This window comes from Hydra vulgaris, chromosome 08, assembly GCF_038396675.1.
Source record: "Hydra vulgaris chromosome 08, alternate assembly HydraT2T_AEP".
NCBI lineage: Eukaryota > Metazoa > Cnidaria > Hydrozoa > Anthoathecata > Hydridae > Hydra > Hydra vulgaris.
Window position 1 is genome coordinate 3,492,933 of NC_088927.1, and position 22,897 is coordinate 3,515,829.

Here is a 22,897-nt window from a genome sequence, read left to right on the forward strand (position 1 = left end):
ATCTACTGTTCTACCACTTACTCTATAACTATTACTCTTTATACTGTTTTTACAAATCATTTTTTCATTCATTATATATAGTTTTTAAAGAATTTTTAACACTTTTTAATGACTTTTTGCAAATGTTCTTTTAGTAATTCTGTTGCTTGGTAACTCCTTCATACTCATGAGTAAAATAAAGTTTTTTTTTTTTGCATTAATAAAAGTTTTTCACTTTTTTTCAGTTGTTTTTTTTAAACTAATTTACTTTCAATCAACAACTACTATTAGATTCATCTTCTATCATTTTATATATTTGTTTAGCAAGCATCATATTTTTGATACTCGAATTAAATATTGGTAATACACTTTAGATCTTGCTTATCTCTCTGTGATGTTCATTTCAATTTCTGTGATGTCCATTTTCAACCACATTTTAATGTTAATAAGCAATCAGTTGCAATGCAATCCTTTCTAACCTGGCTGGGTTATAGTTAAATTATAGAAAACATAAAATAAAACAGCAAATAGAAGAGCAAATAACTAAATAACTACTTTAAAGGTGAAATTCAGTTTATAGTAGATGTTTGTTGAAAATTATAAAAAAATGGAAGCTAGAACTAATAGAACCTTGAAATAACAAAACAATCTTGTTGGTTCAATAGACTTAAAACAGCTGCAAATAAAACAGAAAGTTATTGCACAATAATTACAACTCTCAGCTTATAAGGCTAGAATCAAAACTAAGGAAAATCACTTGAAAATATAATATTTAAGTTATTTTTACAATTTTATTTAATTTAAAAATATATCTATGCATTATAAAAGCCAAATGGTGTATATAAACTTGCATGTTTAAGTGGTAAAATATATATTAGAGAAACAAATAAAAGAATTACTGAACAACAAGCAAACAATAGGGAAACGTAACCGGTATGCATCAAATGCAAAAATTGTTATGATAATTAGATGCAGCACAAAATAGTTAAAATTATTTTAACTATCGTGAAGAAAAAATAAGAGCATCCCTTGAGAATAACTATAACACAAATAAATCATGAGATAAAGCATTTCCTGTCACATTTTTTAAAAATATAATGTTGATTATGGTTGGTCCTTGAGGTCCTAATTTAGTTTTAAATAGTATAGTGAATGGAAATTTAGTTTTTAAGCACAAATATATATATATATATATATATATATATATATATATATATATATATATATATATATATATATATATATATATATATATATATATATATATGTATATATATATATATATATATATATATATATATATATATATATATATATATATATATATATATATATATATATATATATATATATATATATATATATAAATTCAAAAATAGTCAGAACAGTGATACAAATAAAATCTTTTTTCTCAAAATGTTTTTATTAAAAATGATATAATTTCCAAAAAAAATTACTAATAAAAATTTTTTTTTTATATATCAAAACTATTAGCACTAGAGACCTTTCAAATAATCATCAGTAGTGCTGTTTTGGTATTATTGCAAGATTTTTGTATTAAAAACAAAAATAATTTAATTTTTATATTGTTGCTAAGGGTAACTATTGATTGTGAAGTATTGAATTGTAATTGTAGACAGGAAATATCAATTAAATGTATCATGTTTTTGTTTGTGCAAATGCTTTTCATATGATAACAAAAAACTTTCATTATTAAGCTCAAAAAAGTCAAAAAGTTGGAACGAAGGTTCAATTACACTTTTTTGGGCACGTTGACAAGTATAACTATGGTTGTCAAATGGATCAGTTGATAAGCCAGTTCTGCAACTGGAAATATGTGCATTTATACGTAATTTTAAATTATTACTTTTACCAGTATATGCTTGTTTTTTGCATGTTAAACACCTTAGGTAATAAATTATATTTTTGATGTTGTATGTGGTGTGACTTTTCACTTTCCAAATACCGTTAGATGTTTTAAACTCATCTACTTCTTGAAGATAGAGTTTGCAAATTTTGCACCGAATATCTTAGCATTTGAATATGCCAATCTTCTTACTAGTTACTTCAATATTTGAAGAAGTAAGTCTTCTTAGTAAGTTAGGAGGTTGTTTAAAAGCTAATACCGGGTGAATATTAGAAAAAACATTTTTAATTCTTTTATTATAAGATACTTTGAGCAAAAGGTTAGCTTCTGTTATTAAAGGTTGACAATTGAGATTACTATAGTATGTTGTCACTAAAAGAAATATTTCTTTAGATTCCTTTTGTGGTGCTGGTCCTTGTAGTTTTGCATTATGGAAAGCTTTTCCTATAATTCCATAAGGGTATTCACAATCTTTTAACCATGACTTTAGTTCTATCAGGCGTAATTTTTCGATTTTATAATTAGATGTAAAAACAATTATTCTTTTAGCTAAATTATAAGGAATATTTTTTTGATGTGAAATGGACTGTTATAGTTCAAATAGTCATGGGTGTTTCTTTATAGTAAATGTCTCTTTGAATTTTATTATAATTTTCAAGAATGATTGGAATGTCTAAAAAGTTAATTACGCTGTAGGTGCTATCATTTTTTATAAATTCCTTGTCAAAATCTATTGTAAACCCAATAGAGTCATTTAATTCAGTTAAAGAAATTTCAAATTTTCTGATGTCAAAATGTTTTGGTCAAATTATAAAACCGTCTTCGTGAAGTATTTAAAACAACTTTATTGTCTATGTTTTAAGTCTCATTGTACTTTTTATTTCTTTAATAGAATATTGCAAGAATATTGAATATTAATTTAAGGCCTTGTGAGTAAGTACTCAATATAAAACAATCAAAGAAAGCATTGTAAACTTTTTATCTAGTTTATTTGTCTGGCTTTTAACCAAAATTACAAATAATGATTGGCTAAAAGTGATATAAATCTTTATTTGGCATTTGGGGAGTTTAGACAAGATAGATTATCATCATTTTTATGAATTGTATATAAATAGAAAAATTACTAAATATAGATAAAATTATTTCTAAATATTATATGTTGCACTGTTTATTAGTAGATGAGTTGCAATGAGCTCTTAAGTTGGATCAAAAACCAAAGTAGATGTGATAGGATCAAAGTAGTTATATGTGAAAGGATCAAAGTAGTTATATGTGATAGGACCAAAGTAGTTATATGTGATAAGGAAAATTATTTACTGACAAAATAATATACTAGAAAAACGAGGAAATTATTGAGTTTAAAAAGAAGTTTTACACAAGATAAATCGACTAAGAATCTTATGAAACAAAGATGTATTTCCTTCTCATATTAAATTGAAAATGTCTCTGAGCTTTTTTTTGTAAATAAATGTGTTGAGAGTGCTTTTAAACTTGGTTAACAGTTCACTGAAACTTTTATTTATAAAAATGATTGCAAAATGATAATAAAGTCTTGGCTAAAAAACTAAAAACATTCTTTCATAAACTAGAATATTAAATTATAGAATTATTTTATAATACAAATTTTCATTCAAAAAGATCTGCCTCCCCTAATCACTCAAGTTATATATAACCTATTATCATTTGGGTGACAATGACCTTTCTCTTATACACTGAAAAATAGGAAACCATGGTAACCATGTTCTAAAAATAAATATAAAAGAGCACGCAAACTTTTATAAATTTTATAAATTACTTATATGGCTCCTCAATGTTTTTAAAACTTTTTAAACTTAATTTTTTGATTTGAACTACTGGGATTAAGCATAAAAAAAGTTATTGGAGTTTGTTTATATTTTTGAAATTTTATGTCCCATATATAAAATGCATTTGACTCAATGCATGGGTTTTGCTTGTGTCTATGTTTATATGACGAAATAACTCATTCTATTATCTCCTAATGAGGGTACAGCTCTAAAACTCAGTTTATGGTTCTGAGAGGCTGATTCCATCAACAGCTATAAAATATCAGAGTACTAACAGTGCCATGTTGAGCATGGATGGTGTTCCAATTGCTTGGGCTATTAAATAGTGTACTAAGTACTATCTATGCTTTAAGTCAAGTTCAAATTTAAAAATGACTTAAGTACCAAAAACTATAAAATACAAAGAGCCATCGTCGTCACCAAGTTCTCTAAACCTATCATTCACTAATATTCATGGTCTTTGAAGTAACTTTTCTTCAGTTGAGTCTTACCTCTTGCAAAGTTCACCAGACCAATTTGCTCTTTGTGAGACTAATTTGAGTTTAGCTGTCTCATCTTGTGATCTTAGTATTGATGGTTATCTTCCTTTAATTCGTGAAGACTCCAATAGTCACATGCTTGGCCTGGGCATTTACATTCGTAAGAATTCACCCATTCGTCAGAAAACTAGTTTTGAATCCACAGGCTATTTTTTAATGCATTTTTGTTTAGCGCCACTTCACTCTATCACCTTTCTATTTGTTCTATATTGCTCTCCTTCATCTCAAGACTGCACTCTTATTGATATTATTTCTGATCAAATTGAACAAGTCCTCTCTCTTTATACATCATCCAATATCGTTGTTGTTAGTGGCTTAAATGCTCATCACACTGAATGGCTGGGCTCTAGTGTCAGTGACTCTACAGGCATTAAGGCTAATAACTTTTGTTTTTTTCAATCTCTAACTTAAATAGTCAACATTCCAACTCGCTTTCCTGACAACCCAAATCATTTACCTTCTATACTTGACTTATGTCTTGTTTCTGATCCTAGTCAGTGCTCAGTTTCTCCACATTCACCTCAAGGTGCTTTTGACCACAGTTTGATCTCTCTAAAACAATCATCTCATTCTTCTTTATCATCAGAACCCACCTATGGCCTTTGGGTAGAAATATTTCTTCTTCCTGCTCACAAATGTGCTTCTTACATATCTTCTTGGATTCAAGCTGATATGGAATCCTTTATTCCTTATTGACAATTCAAAGTCAAGCCTCACACTTCTCAATTTGAAAGTAAACAACATCAATTAGCAAAATAGTTTTTTTAGTGTATTAATAATTATATGTTTGGGTAATTACTTTTTGGATTATATTTGTACATATGGTATATGATAAATAGTTAAATATATATATATATATACATATATATATATATATATATATATATATATATATATATATATATGCATTCATATATATATATGCATACATATATATATATGCATACATATATATACATGCATACATACATATTTATATATATATACATATTTATATATATATATATATATATATATATATATACAATATATATATATACATATATATATATATATATATATATATATATATATATATATATATATATATACATATATATAAACATGTATATATATATGTGTGCGTATATATATATATATATATATATATATATATATATATATATATATATATATATGTATATATATATATATATATATATATATATATATATAAACATGTATATATATATGTGTGCGTGTATATATATATATATATATATATATATATATATATATATATATATATGTATATGTTTGTAGAATCACTTTATACAATATATGGCAATCTTGGCTATGGATGGTATCAAATTGATTATGAAGTTAAAATGGTAGACACAAATGATGGACATACTATTCCAGATACTCAAAGTTCTATTAACGGTTTTTTCTCGATCATACCATGCTCCTTGCGAATCAAAGTTAAAGAAGGAAATGGGTTCTCAGCAAAAAAGGGAGGTAAACATTTTTTTGTTTATGTTGTATGTTTTTTTGTTTATGTTAATGTTTATGTTTTTTTAATATATTTATATTATTTAAACAATTTATATAAATTTGAATAATTGTGTGTTTTATATAATTTTGTGCTATATATGCATATATGTATATACATATATGTATATACATATATACATATATGTATATACATATATACATATATGTATATACATATATGTATATATAGTACTATTTCACTCTATTGCTTTTTTCTTTGTTCTATATTGCTCTATGTCATCTCAAGACTGCACTCTTTTCGATGTTATTTCCGATCAAATTGACCAAATCCTCTATTTTTATCAGGTTAAGTTATCCTGCTACTGGTAGCATGTAACCTATTACAATCTGCTTCATGTCCTGCTGCCTTAAAGGATACACTTTTTTAGGCAAAGGCTAGGAGAAACTAACTTCAACTTAAAACACCCCCTGCCTTAGGGCTCTTGGTTTAGTAAAGACTAGAGATGGTGTCTCCATAAATATACTTATCTTGGGTAGATGTTAAATGCATTCAGCTAGTATCATGTAGAAGGCCTCCTAGGCAATGACTTAAGGGATAAACAGGTTCTATCTGTTGAACAAGCCTCACACCCCTTTTTCATATATTAGGCTGGCGCAGATGTATTTTAAATACATTGTTTCCAGTTTAGGATGCTGAATGCTGGATCTTCTTGACTCAATACATGGGTTTTGCTTGTGTCTCTAATGAGGGTACAGCTCTAAAACTCAGTCTTATGGTTCTAAGGCCGACTGGTAGTCAGGTTCCCGAACTCTATATTAGCTCTCATAGAGGATAATTCCATCAACAGCTGAAAAATATCCAAGTATTAACAGTGCCATGGAATGTGTCCCTGTTTGTACTTTTGGTGTGCATTGTGAAGGCCATATTTGGAGCCCTTTTTTATGGCTAAGGGTTTATTAATAGTAATGAAACAATCGATTGGGCTATTAAACATTGTACTGAGTACTATCTATGCTTTGAGTCAAATTCTTTAAAAAATTTAAAAAATGAATAAAGTACAAAAAACTATAAAACACAAAAAACCATTGTCATTACCATCACCATTGTTCTCTAAACCTATCATTCAATCATCATTCAATCAGCCAATTGTTATTGTAATAATTTAGATCTTTATATATTTATAAATGGTAATGTACTCGATAAGTTATCTACCTTTCATCTTCTAGGATAAACTCTTACTTTTGATCTTTCTTGGAAATCATATATCAACTTGATTGCAAAATTAGCATCTGCTAAGGTTTCATTTCTTTATCGTGCTCAACTCTTTCAGTTCTTTATCCCTATAAATCTCAAATACGTCCTTGTAAGAAATACTATTGCCACATCTGGGGCTAATACTATAATGGGGACTGCTCTAAAGAGCTAGCGCCACTTGTGTCAACTACAAAAATTCATTCATGTGTTACTCGTCATTGAATTAAGTCTCATCCTTTTTCTGTGACCTTTTCTAAGTCTTCCAAAAGTCTTATTTGTCTAGTTTTTTTCCTTATTGAGAAGTTTTTTTAATTTAATTTTTTTATTAACATATATTGTTTTTCTTGCAGAAAATTACCTTTATTTATATCTATATCACACACAGCGGTAAGGATGAAATGTTGCCTAAACTACTTTTCTAGAATTGCCCCTGATATATATATATATATATATATATATATATATATATATATATATATATATATATATATATATATATATATATATATATATACATGTATATATATACTTATATATATATACATATATATATATACATGTATATATATATATTTATAAATATATATATATATATATATATATATATATATATATACATATAAATATATATATATATATATACATATATATATACATATATATATATATATACATATATATATACATATATATATATATATATATATATATTTATAAATATACATATATATATATATATATATATATATATATATATATATATATATATATATATATATATATATATATATATATATGTATATATATATATATATATATACACTCTGCTGCAAGTCAGGTTATTTGTCAGTTGATTTATATACCTAAGTCTCTGGCAACAGGCTATTTCAGTATGTTGTCAGACTGCTCAACTAAACCAGCAGTATAAGACATATACATATATATTTATATATTTATATATATATATATATATATATATATATATATATATTTTTATATATATATATATTTATATATATATATGTATATATATTTATATATATATATATATATATATATATATATATATATATATATATATATATATATATATATATATATATGCACACACACAGAGATGAGGTTTTTAGAAAAAAACTTTCACACTAACTCTGACACTGACCAATAGATTGTCAAGACAAAAGCTATTACTCGCATAACAAATATGTCTAGAAATTCTTTTCTTGTAATTTTAAGTAAAATGTTTTCCGCTTTGTTTTAAAATAATAAGTTATTTTTATAGTAATTTAATGAATATGTAATAGTTTTTTATTTTTTTAAAGTCGCTTCCAAAAAGGCTGCAAGCAACCACTATTAGAGGTAAAAGTTACTGGAAGAAAAAAGTTGAAGTTTGCAGTGTAAGATAACGATTGACAGATGACTTAAAAGATTGCAACTGATATGAATCAGAAAAGCAAGATGAAGAAAGGAGTTTCAAAGCACTGATGTTTGATGAAAAAAACTAGATAAATACAACATTTTTGAGCACTTAGGAACATTTACAATAAAAGGATGAGACTTGATTGACAAGTAACACCAGAATGAATTTTAGTAGATGGCACCAAAGGCACTAGCTCTTTAGAGCAGTGCCCATTATAATATTTGTTGAAAAGAGAAAGAAAAGCAATATTACAACAATTTGATAATTGTTGGAGGTTGGCTGGAAGAGCAGATGCATCTATGTTTGCAGTGTGTTTTTGCACCTTTTCTAAAAGAAAAAGGGCATCATTGGAAGATCTGCCCCAGATATGGCAACAGTATTTCATACAAAGACGGATTTGAGATTTATAGAGATAAAGAATAGAATCCACAGTAAGAGAGTGTTGAGTGCAATAAAGAGATGCAGCCTTAGCAGATGCTAGTTTTGCAATTGATTTAATATATGGTTTCCAAGAGAGATTGGAAGTAAGAGTTTATCTTAGAAAATGAGGGTAGGTGACTTATCAAGTACATTACTGTTCATAAATATGGGAAGATCTAAGTTATTGCGATAAAAATTAGCTGAAAAAAATTGAGTTTTATCTGAATTAAAGTTCACCAGCCACTGTGAGCCCCATGCTGAAGCAGAAGTGAGATCTTTTTCAAGCTTAATTGCCCCCTCCAAGCTATCAGAGAATGATAGCTTGAGTTCTTATCAAGACAAGAATAAATCAAGACAAGAATATATGGTAGTATCATAAGTAAACAATGCCACCTTAGAGTAAGAATATCTTGAAGATCATTAATGTAAATTAAAAAGACTATAGGGCCATAAATAGAACTTTGAGGAACCCCTGAAGTAACAGGATATAAAGAAGAGTGCTGTCCTTTGAAGACAATGTTTGTACTACGATTAGAAAGTTAGGGTTCAATAATCTTAAAGGTGTTACCTAATACACCATAAGAGGAAAGCCTATGGGGAAGACCAACATGCCAAACTTTATTAAAAGCTTTAGAAATCTCAAGAGCGATAGCCTTAACTTCTTCACCTCTCTCTAATGCACCATAAAACCTATCGGTTATTACTGTTAGCAAAACGGCTGTTGAATGATAAGATTGATATCCTTACTGATGATCAGAAAGTACGTTATTATATTCAAGGTGAGAGATCAGGTGTTTATTAATTATAGATTCAAAAACCTTCATAAGCATGGTAGGAAGAAGACTTTTTGAAAATAGGGTTAACAGATGTCGCTTTCCAGCATGCTGGAAAAGAAGATTCTGATAAGCACTTTTTGAATAGTTTTGAAAGTATATGCGACTGCTCCAGACAACACTTCTGCAAGACTATAACAGGTATGTTATAGTCTTGCAGAACCACAAGCTGTAGAAGAATTTAAGCAGGAAATCACTTTAGATACAGAAGCTGGAATGATACAAATTTCAAGTATTAGATCAACCTGTTTGTTGGCTATATCAGGTAGAATGCAACTAGTGGAGTCAAGAAATGATATTGATAAAAAGTTCTTAGCAAACAATTCAGCTTTGTCTTTAGGTGAGGTGACAAAGTCTGAATCATACAAGAGAGGTGGAATTAAATATTTACCCATATTATTGATACTGTTAAAGATTCTTCAGAAGTCACAAGAGCCTAATTTTTTAAATGAAATAGTGGATTTCATTACCTGAGAATAGCGGACTTTGGTGTTAGGCAAAGCCTTTTTTTCGATGGTTTCTAGCAATTGCAAACAGGCATCTGTTTTCTGGAGAATGGTTTTGCTGATTGATATGTAAGTAATAGTTGTAATTGGAAAGTGCAGCAGCACAATGTGAGGAAAACCATGGAGAAGAGTGAGGCTTGACTTGGAATTGTCGAGAGAGAATGCTTCTTGCTAGCCTTGCTAGTTGTAAGAGGTACGATGGTAGGGGGATTCTGATAATGAAGAAGAATGAGATAACCCTAACCCTGATAGTTTTAGAGTGATTAAACCGTGATCAGAAGCACCTAAAGGTAAATGTGGAGAAACTGAGCACTGTCTAGGATCAGAAACAAGACATAAGTTGAGTAGAGAAGGTAAATGATTCGTCTTTGGTTTGGCAACAATATCTGCCATCTCAAGTCGTTGTCTGTCTTAAGGAATTAGTATTTAAGAAGTAGTAGATAAATTGCCCCAAAGTTTCATTAAGATCTATCAAAAATCCATCAAGTTCCGTAATATTTGGTAAACTTTTAAAATTCACATTAGGAAATTTCTTTTCATTCCAAAAGTATTTCACTTAAAAACTGCATTAAAAACTGCATGTCTTCTCTCCATTTTAGTTCATTTTCCTTCAATTGTATACTACTATTGTCAAAGTTCAATGTTAAATAGTCATATTTACTACATATTGCTTCAACAAAATAATATGACAGTTCAGGTGAATTGGTATTACGTCCAAAAAATTCATCTTGGCATAACATAAATAATAGATCTAATATATGGTGTTGACAACCAACATATAGAGGTTTCTGATAGCTAACAATTTTAAAATGTGTTATCTCTTTATCACGTCACTTTTTTTGCCAGTGTTAAAATTTGTATTGTCTGTTACATTCATTTTTATTGATCCCCATAAATCATATTCATTCAAAAGTTCTCGAAGTCCTTCAAAAATTGTCTCTGACTTTCCATTCTTTAATATCATTGGCTTTAGCCTAACCTTTTTTTCATTGTTCTTTATCACAACTACTTGATGTTCTACCCCAGCTTTTTTCCATCAAAATGCAAACACCTATTTTCAACCTTCAGTTCTTTTCTCAATTTATCTTGTAACTTTTTACATTCTCTAATGCCTGTCATATAGATTGCTGGTTGAGTTGGTGCATGAAGATCGATACCAGCCATCTGAAGTTGTTGAAACAGTGTGGCAGCTTTTCATGTACTTTGCTTTGCTTGACAAACCAATTTAGCAGCCTCGACTGTTTAAACCAATTCAGCCGCCTTGAATATTTATAAAAATTAACCTGTGGTTAATTTTTATAAATATTTTTTGAAGGTTCACAATTACTGCCACTGTCACTTACTGACTCATTATTACTTTCATGTTCCTCTCTGTATTCATTCAGAATTGAAGTTGATGGTATTGTTGGAACATTTTCAATTTTAATTTTCATTTTAGGATGTGATTTTTTAGGATCATCAGGCTTCATTGTAGTACATCCCACTCTACCAGATGCCTTATTGCTTTATATAAAGATTTTTATCTTCAGAATTGATAGCTATTTGTCTCTTTTTAACCAATTTTAATATTATTTTTAGCATTTTTAGTCTATTGTTGGAAAATTTAAATTAGCCCATAGTTCTAAACATTCATCTGAAATTTTCTCTATTTGATCTTTCACGTTTTTACAGTTTAATGCCAAGCTGGTGTATTGGTTAATTCTTTGCCAATTTGCTGGTATTTTACATATTGTTCTTAATAACTTATGAGAATTACTCTTACATAATCTTTTACTTTTCTTAAAGTAAATCAAATTTTTTTCCTATACATCTTGATATTTTGTTTACAGTAGAATTTTTGTTTGACATATTGAATGGTTGTGTAATATCTGAACTTGTAATGCCATATGCAATTTATTATTGGATTAGATTAAATCATGCAACGCTAAATTTCATTAATAAACAAAACAAAAAATTTTTCCCTCACAGTGCATTAAATTATATCAAAAATCAAAATAATGCGTAAAGTTTAACAAAAGTTGCTGCGCAAAAATGCTTAAAACCTTCTACTTCTGTTTTTAAAATAAGTTTAGCATTGAGTAATTTATGTAATATCCCTTAGGACCTATAATTCATTTCATGCATGAGTTTTTTAAAAGGATGTACCTTAAAACTATTGTTATTTTTATTCAAAATATGAAAGCTCATAACTTGGTGACATGCTCATTTGAAAATATTAAAATTATTTTTATTATATATATATATATATATATATATATATATATATATAATGTATTTATATATACATATATATATATATATATATATATATATAAATATATATATATATATATATATATATATATATATATATATATAATGTATTTATATATACATAAATATATATATATATATATATATATATATATATATATATATATATATATATATATATATATATATATAATATATATATATATATATATACATATTTCTGATGATGATTTCTGATGAGTCTTTATTGATAAAAACAAGAAAAATTTTCGTTAAGTGATTTTCTACTAATTTATAATTGTTCTTTTAAGAACATTGAGCACTCTTCTTTTTAGAATACATTTTAAAATTGTTTATATATTATTTTCCATTACTATATATATATATATATATATATGTATATATATATATATATATATATATATATATATATATATATATATATATATATATATATATATATATATATATATTTATATATTTATATATAGATTTATTTATATATATATATATATTTATATTTATATATAAAAGTTTATAAAAATTTTTATTTTGTTTCAAGGTCTTGTATATATAAATGCTCTCAACAGTTCTGACCCAGATGATTCCAAAGCTATTTTAAATCCAAAATGGTTTTGCTCACCATGTAATACTGTAAATGAAAGTATTAATTTTAACACAGTTAAAAATTTAATGTATCCTATTCCAAAAGTTGCTCTTGACGATCCAAACTTTGTTGGGTGTTTTGGAAAAGAACCTTTTGTTGGAAAACTTTCAGACAAAGGTTTTTATTGTTCCTTTTTAATTTTTAAAATAAAATTTCATAATTATAAGTTGAAATCATTTATTATCAGGTCATAATAGTCTGATTTTGCAACTGGATACAAGTTTTATGAAAGCAGGGTGTTATGACATATGGTTATTATTGTCAGTTAATGGTGCTATTAAACAACGAACAAAGACAGAGCATGTTCAATTAATTTTAACGGATACCGAACCACTTGTACCCCAAATTAAGTATATATAATTTTTGATTTATTTTCATGATAGTTATAATTTTTTTGTTACAATAGTTTTATTATTTATAACAACAGCAATAGTAATAATAACAACAGTATAATTTATCATAACGATATAATTTGTAATATATAAGAATGGTAATAGAAAAATACATACAAAAAAAGAAATAAAACTAGATTAAGGAGTATCATAAATTAAAAGTAGTTCTTTAGAAACATTTTTTAAACGTTTTTATTTTAATTTGAGCATGTATACATATTGTATTATAAATTTATTAAAACAAATGTTTTAATGTATTTGTAAAAAACTTTCATATTGGTATAAGGCTACTGATAAGTTATTTATTTTTTTCCCCTTGAAAATCGATGTTTTGATATTTTCTTACATTTGAATGTTTTTCTAATATGAACAATTTACAGATTTTTTAGTCTTCATCTGCTTTCTTGCTCTAAATCTTTTCTTTATCGTGTGATTTTTTCTTTGTTATGTAATAGTTTTAAATAAATTTTCTTTAGTTTTTCTTGCCTTTAAAAAAACAAACGAGTAAAAAAAAACCTCTATTTAAAAAGATAATAATAGCAATAATCAACTACCATTAAAATTATGGTTCCCAAAAAAATTTGCAGTGAACTAGTTCACATGGTTTGTAGTTCGCATTGTACCCAGTACCCATTACTGTTAAAAGGGCTGAGACAAGTTCTGCTTGGATTAAAGAGTATGTTTAAAAAAAATGTTTGGGTTAAATTTTTTTAACCCAAAATGAAAAACGTAAAAATAACAAACGTATACCAAATAACAAACGTATACCAAATAACAAACATATACCAAGAATATCATTTTTAATACTGAAGTCATACAATGATGTCAGTATTAAAAATGATGTCATTGTAGGACTTTTTTATTTTTTTTAAAAAAACTTTTCTTTTTTTACCAATATTATTTATTTTTGCTTTATTTGTTTTTTAAAATAAGCGTTAATCATCAATAGTGTGACTTTCCTAAAAAATTTAAAGGAAGCATAAGAATGTGAAGAAAACATAATAAAAAGAAATAATATAAAAGATAATATAAAAAATAGTATAAAGAAAACTTGAGAATATTTTTTTATAGAGCCCAAGAACCAAATAAAATTAAGATTTTTATGGTACACTCTTAAATATAATGTAAAAACATTCATCACCTTATTATATATTCTGAATCTTTTTATTTTTATGATTGCATGTGAATTTTTTTTTTAGTTTCATTGAAGCTGTTTAACGCTGTGATGTTTTTGTTCTCCTATCAAAATGACATTTTACAAATTCTTAAATTTTTATTTAATAAATAATTTTAGAAAATGACATCATTTATTAGAGATATTTGCCAAATTCTTTAATTTTTCAACTAGAAAATATAGATAGTTTTGTCAGTTTATTTCTAATTGATAAATTTTGATGATTTGCATACGGATATAAAGGTAATTTTGTATTTTGCATTTGGATTTTAACTAAACTGTTAAAATCTTCGCAACTCCATATGGATATTCGAATCTCTTTAAAAAAAGACAAAGAACACCTGTATGTACCGATAAAAATTAATTTGTATGGATAAAAATTAATTTGTATGGATAAAAAAAATAATGAATATTTGAATTTTGATATTGCTAAAGCGTCAAAATTAAATTGTTTAAATGTTGACGCTGGTGTAAATGTGGATACAATAATACATAATAGTTGCGTTGAAATAAAAGAATTAAATATTGCTTTAGGTATTGGAAATGAAGTAACATTCTTTAAAGTATAAATTATTGTATGCGATATTAAAAATAATAATAAAAAGTAATAACAAAATTTTTGTACATTATGGCTATGTAAAGTAATTTTTAAGTGTTTTTTTTAAAGATCAGAACTACATAACAGTAGTTTTGTGACTGGTTGCAAAAAATGTCACTAAAAAGTATTCATTTAAGCTGTGCCTCCTAAAATTACTTCTTGCGCATTATGCTCTGTTAACTTTTTCAAAAGTATATCAGTGTACTGTGCTTTAAATAGGGTAAGTTAGGGTGTTTGGCTGAGCAATAGTATGTCCTCTCAAATATTGCAACATCAGAAAGCTTTGATGCAGACATAATGGTGGGTTTTACTTGCTTATTTTAAGGATGATACCCCATAGGGGGTTTCTATGAATTAGTATTAAAACATTCAGAACGTCACATACCAGAGTATTGAATGCTTATAAGGGTCAATACTATATTCATTTCTTGACAAGAATCTGGTGTTATATTTCATAATTTTAAATTTTATTGAACACATATATTTTTATTCTTTTTTTAAGTAATTCTGCACATACTTTTCCTTATTATAACATATGTTTGTTTTCGTTGCTTGCTATAATAATGCTGGTCGTTGTTGTGCTTTATGTTTAATAAATTGAGGATAATTTGATAATTACTTTTTAATCTAAGGTAACAAAAAAGCAACATTTTTAAAGTCTGATTGTTGAAATTTGTTTTCCTTCTTTTGTATTAACTTACGTCTTTCTGTTTAAATTAGAACACCAGTTTTCGTTTTTTATTGATTAGGTTGAGGTTGTCACATGATTGTAATGTTATCACCCCATTCAAAATGGTAGAAGCTGTGAATTTTTCTGAAAATGTAAACATAAAAAAAACCTTTCAAAAAGTTTTTTTCATTTTTTTTTTTTTTCATTTGAGTTTAATTAACAATGTAAAACATTTTTTATGCTGCTTTTTATTTCTAAGTACCTAATTGCTTGCTAAGAGCTTCTAATAAATTATTGTTAATTAGTAAATCCTATAGTAAAATGTTTTAAGCATTATTGAATAGATATTTTGTGATATCATTGTATGTTTATAATGTTTGTATATTTATAAGCATGTCGAAGTTTAGCTATAATAAAAAATAAATGACATAAATTCCGTATAAAAGTTATCTAAACTTTATTATAAACAGTTTGGCAGTTAAATTACGCATAAAGCTTGTATAGAATTCAAATTTAAAAGTAAAAAAGTAAAAAAACGGTTAAGACAAATTTTTACATTACTTAACATTATGTTGATTAAGCAATTTTAAACACATCAGGATTTTAGCATTTTTATTATCAATTCTTAACAACTTGTTGATTCTTTTATAACCACTTCTTCACGTTATACAATCTTTCTTAATGCTTTAATAACCACTTTTTCACGTAATACAATCATAACCTAACTGAACAATGGCGTATTGGAAATCAATTTTTAATTCCAAAAAAATTAAACTATGCCATATTAATGCATAACGTAAATATTGTAAATAGATTTTCTTTTTTGAAATAATTTTTATTGCTTTTCAACAAATATTTTAAAATCATTGCAAAAACTTTTTTTTTTTAAACATGTGCACCTCATTCGACATGACTGCCAATGTGATTGTTTTTGTTTGACATCAGAGCAACTTTATTAATAAAGTACGAATGAAAGTTTTGAAGTCGTAACTGTTAATAATTAGCAAACATTTTTACAAAATTAAAATATAAAAGCTTCTTAAGTTAAATTGTTTATTTATGAAACGCTTTTAATTGAATAATAAACTTTTTTTATTTAATTTTGTTAAAATGTTTATTAAAAATGTTTTGTTTAAAAAATATAATAACAATTTTAATATACAAATAAAGTTTTGTTATAAGCTCTATAATAGTAAACATTCCATTGTTATATTATTAAAAATAATTTAAATATAATGATATATTCTTATTTTAAAGAATAACTTCAAAAAACTTTGATTGAAATCTATTTTATCTTTCCATTATTGTTCATTTAAAGTTTTATAAAAAAATTTTCTTTCTCTCTTTAAAAGAGAAAATGTGCAATGAAAATACGAATATGTTTAAAATGCTATTTCAAATGTTTTTTAAAAAACTTTTTTTAAAAGTAGTTAAAGTCACAATTCTCATTCATTTAAATTTAATTACATAAAATGTGACGCAAATAAAAATACCAAGACATTTTTAACGCGATTTTATAATGCATCAACAGTTTTTTTACAATAAATATAACATCTCGTAACCGCTGAAGTTAAAAAAGTAATTGCTAATAAAAAATTTCCTTTTTATAGTTTTATATTCATCAAATATGAAAATATAATTTTATTCCAAGTAAAAACACACACTTTAAAAAACTCATTCAAGGCATTTTTTTTTTAATGATAAAGAACGACTCAAAATGTTGGCGGGCGACTAAAGTTAGATAAATTATTACTCTCAGTCGCCTGCCAGACAACCGACCAAAATCCGAGTGTACACCACTATAAACTACTTGCAGTTATTCTTGTCACCTTTTAGATTTTCAGAAAAAATATTGAAAAATACATAAAAAAGTTCTACTATTTCTTCCTGGTTAGTGAAGTTTTGGTTAGTGTAATACCTTTTCTTCCCATGTATCAAATTTACTACAGTCTTGAGCCGTTTCAATAAAAAATAAACTAATTTAAACCAAAGCATTTGGACTGCACTGTAACAATTAAGTAAAACTAAATAAAAATTAAACATAAAAAACAAGTGTTTCCAATAAACCATGTAGTAAACTACAAAAATAGTTATTAATGTCACTAAACTGTATAACTTAAAAAATATATAAACTTTATATATAACGAATATTTAGTAAACTGTACTGGTTAGAACTAAATATAAACTAAATACTTAAGTTCCCACTTTCTTCCTCTTGATTACCTGCTATAGCACTGAACATCTGTTCAAAATAGTATATCTAGAACACTAATACTATTTCTAATATAATCAATCACTTCTTTTGTCTCAAGCATTTATGGCTAAATATGGCTATGTTCCACTAGTGACTAGGCTTACTTGTTCTAGTTGCAATCTTTATATAGAGATAACAATTTGTCAAGTATCCCAATATTAGGCAGAGTTGTTAACAAGGCCAAAAGTAGCAAGGCCGAAGCCAAGACTACACATTACAAGACCATGACCAAGACCATGACCAAGACCAAGGCCTCAATTTTTGGCCCTAAGGCCAGGCCAAGGCCAAGGACTAACAACTCTGATATTAGGCAATAGAGGCAATAGACAAGCTTAAAGTATCTGAAATATTTTGTTCATATTTTTAATGCATGATATATTTATTTTGAAATAAATATATTTTGCATCATATTTCGAAATCATATTTTTTGGCAAAAATTCAAAAATACAATAACTATAGAAATTATTTAGTAATTTATAATTTAAAAAAAATATATATAGATATATTTTAATAAGTAACTGAGCAAATTCTTTAGTAAAAAAAAAGTTCTATAATTTGAAGAAAAAAATAATTTTTAGATTTCTTATTGAAATTCTACAATGATGTTGTTTACTAAAACTCTTTGGAATTAAACACGCTTGAATAAATTATAAAGTCTGTAGATTGCAACATATATTTTAAAGCCTTGAAAAAACACGCTAACATAGAGATGATGAGCTTCGAGTAAAACTACAAAGTTAGTTTTTCTTGGTATATATTTAATATTTTGTTTTAATCAAAAAAATTCAGCCCAAACATTATTTTTAAACATTCTCTTTAATATGAACACAACTTGTCTTGACTTTGGGATTCTTTTAATTTTTTTGAAAAAACTTTTTAAAAACATAATTAGATTTGTGACTTACTCTATTTTAAAGAGATATTTTTCTAAACTTTTTGTAATAAAAATTATAGTACTTGAGTATGAACCAAGTTGCCAATATTAATTTTAAAAGTGTTTTTAAAAATGTTTTATTGGTTGAATGTTTAACAATCAATATTCAATATAAGAATATTGTTGATGGGTTGGATTGGTTGTAATATTTAAAGTGGATGCATTTAAATGATTTTTTGAATAGATTAGATCTTTTCTTTTTGTTAGATCTTTACTTTTTATGTTTTTAATGATATGAATTTAATTCATCTTTATGTTTTTATGTTTTTAATGATATAAATTTAATTCATTTAATGATATGAATTTAATTCATCAACTATCAAAAGGTATTGGAAATGTTTGTTTTTTTCATATTTAAAAATCGTATTTAAAGCTTTAGAAATTATCTTTAGCATGTTTATAGTTCTGTTAGCCATGTTTATAGTTTTAGAAATAGTTTATTGTTGATTATATAGTTTTTAACAATAAAAAATCTTAATATTTTAGATGCAAAATGAATTGTCTTGAAAAAATAAATCCTAATTCAAAGCTTACTTTTGAATCAGTGCTAATAAATAAGGAAAGCTGTAATTTGGAAAAGCAGTCCTTAACAAAATTTAATTGGGCAATTCTACAAAAGTATGACATCCAACAAAATTTGTACGAAGATGTTACTCTGAATTTTTTGAATCAATCGTTTACTGGGTTTCAACAGCAAAATTTGGTTCTAATGGCTAATGCTCTTCCTTATGGTAAAAAATAATGGAAATTGTCTTTTTATATATTTATATTCATAATATTTTAAACGCAAATTTAATGACAAACGTCATAACAGTTGTTTCTTTTATTAGAGTTGTGTTTAAATAAAAAATGTGTTTACTATTCATACCAATTCTGAATTGAAGGGCTTTAAACAACACATTTATACACATAGTATTATGGCAAACATTTTTACATACCTGAAATAATATAGTTGCCATAAAGCCAAAGTATTCAAATTATTATTAGATATTTATTACTTGCACAAAAAAACAGGTTTTCATTTGTTTTTGCCTTAAACTGAATGGTTTTAGTTTTTCTTTGCAGATTATAGCATATCTATTTCTTCACAACAAGTTTAAGCATATGTTTTTCTTTTAAAGGCACTTGGTATAAGTAGTTTTTCTAAATATTACCAAAAGTGAAAGGTTGGTGAAGTAAATTGAAAAATAAAATAAGTAAAGTTTGTTAAAATTTTAGAATGAAATTTGATTAGACCATATAATGGTTTTGATTATAAAATTCTTCTTCTTGCTCAGTCCTAGCCCCTTTACTTTTTTTTTTCCAACTTTTGATTTTTTAATCTTTATTTTATCAACTCAAGCATCAACTTTTCTTTAAAAAAAATGATCGTGATTGATTGTTTTTTTTAAAAAAAATAAAAAAATGATCCTAATTGGTTGTTTTTTTTTTTTTAAAAATTTAAAAAAATGATCCTGATTGGTTGTTTTTTTTAAAAGAAAATTAAAAAATGATCCTGATTGGTTGAAACAATTGGTTTTATAGTTACATTTACTGTTTTTAATTACTGTACAGATGATTAAAGAATAATCTTTAATTACTTTTATTTTCATGTAAAAGTTTTATTTGTACAGATTACTCCTACAAATTTAAGTTAACTGCTGTATGCGAAGGGCTTACAGTTGGTTTTACAGAAATCAATAAAGATTTGAATACTCCACCTGATGTATCTAATGCAAGCTGTAGCCTCAACCCACAAAATGGTTCTGCAATGGATACAGATTTTGAGATAAAATGTTTTGGAGTCAGAGACAATGATTTGCCCCTAACATACACCTACTTATATCGCTGTGGTGATAGTGATGCAGTATGGGAGGATTTGACACTTGCAAGTTCAGGTGAGTTTATATATAAAGATATATATATATATATATGTATACATACATATATATATATATATATATATATATATATATATATATATATATATATATATATATATATATATATATATATATATATATATATATATATATATATATATATATATATATATATATGTATGTATATATATGTATATATTTATGTATAAATTAGTAGAAAATCTCCTGACAAAAATTTTTAATTTAACACTGTGTTTCATCAATAAAGACTCATCAAAAAAAATATTATTTTTTTTTCTGATAAGTCTTTATTGATGAAACACTGTGTTAAATGAAAAATTTTTGTTAAGCAATTTCTACTAATTTATCTTTGTTTTTTTAAGAACTTTGTAGCTCTGTTCTTTTAACAACATTGAGCAATCTATTTTGCAGAAAACATTTTTATGTATGTATATATATATATATATATATATATATATATATATATATATATATATATATATATATATATATATATATATATATATATAAAATATATATATATATATGTATGTATGTAAATATAAATATATATATATATATACATATAGATGTATGGTTCTAGCTTTGGTCATGACATTAAAGTAGTAGTGATCAACTGAAACAGAAAAAAAGCTGAAATCAAAATAAAGTGAAATTTTGGGTACTTAAGTTTGATGCCGAAATCGAAACCGACATTTCGGCAAATATTTTACCAAAACCGATACCAACATTTCAGCTAGTCAAATTTAATTTTATTAGAAAAATTTTTTAAAAATGAAATTTTACATTTGCTGTTTTTTGATATGTGTATTATGTTAAAGTTGATTACACATTTCATAAATTGAGATTTAATACATAAGTTGGCGATATAAGTTAATAGCAAAAGTTAACAACTGGTTTTGATTTACTCTGCAAAACAAGAATTTTTCCAGGTATCTTGTGAAAATTCTTAAAACAATAGTGCAAATTCTCAAAATTTATTGTGAAAGGTCTCAAAAATAACTATTTTTTTAAATTAGATAAAAATTTAAAATCTTACAAATCTTTTCGGTTTTCAGTTTGTTTTTTAAACGAATTTTTGCTTTTTACCAAATTTATAAAATGTACCAAAACGAAAATTTCAATATCAGTTCAAATTGAAATTTCAGCCAAAGCCATTACCGAAACAGAATTTCGGTCGATAACTACCACAGAGGCTCTTTCTGATAAATGGTTTGTGCAACAACAAGCAGATAGACTTTAGAATAGAACTTTAGATATCAAATAGAAAATGATGTGTTTGTTTTTCCACTAGATAATAGGACAATCTGAACATCCCAATTGTTTTCTCTCCATTGTACACAGTATCTTCGAGTTTTGACTGTTGATCTAAAGTTCTTCCTCTGATAGGGTATTATTATTAGAGATGTTTAAACATTTAATCTAATATTCTATTTGTTTCAGATATAAAAAAAAATCTCATAAGAAAACATAGTAATACTTAAATTGTGCTTTATTTCAGATGTCATTAAGTAAGTTTCCATAATTTGCATCTCTGCCTAGGTAAACATTGCTGATTTATATCAATGATCTATGATGATAGCAGTAAGAAAAAAGTCTTTGCTTTATTCAAACCTGATTTCCAACTGTGTAATAAGGTAGTCAAAGTATTTACTTTAGTAAAATTCATTTATCCATTGAGCAAAGACAGTTTTTTGAAATTCATAAAAATAAGCAAATGCTTATTCTTTTTTCCAACATATAGAATTTTATCTACAGAATAGTTTTATCTCTAGATGTTTCATTTTAAATAGGAATGACTATTGTTAATAATTGCACTTGCTTAGGTAGACAAATTAGTGGCACTTTCATGAAGTTTTTTTACTGTGTGCTCTAAACTAGAAATAAATTTATGTTGAAAATGTAGCTCATGTTATTTTAACATAAAAAATACAGATGTATGCTCATAGTTGAT

The 22,897-nt window shown here is 25.8% G+C and overlaps 1 protein-coding gene across 2 annotated transcripts in view; it reads left to right on the forward strand.

The window, feature by feature from the left end:
* The window catches only part of LOC100211692 (uncharacterized), a 177,419-nt gene that overhangs the window by 67,774 nt on the left and 86,748 nt on the right, over window positions 1–22,897 (forward strand). For both annotated transcript variants that reach the window (XM_065802295.1, XM_065802296.1), the window contains exons 11-15: window positions 5,493–5,687; window positions 12,934–13,155; window positions 13,226–13,388; window positions 19,547–19,791; window positions 20,674–20,937. In XM_065802295.1, coding sequence (XP_065658367.1) covers window positions 5,493–5,687; window positions 12,934–13,155; window positions 13,226–13,388; window positions 19,547–19,791; window positions 20,674–20,937 — 1,089 coding nt within the window. The remainder of the gene's footprint in view (window positions 1–5,492; window positions 5,688–12,933; window positions 13,156–13,225; window positions 13,389–19,546; window positions 19,792–20,673; window positions 20,938–22,897) is intronic.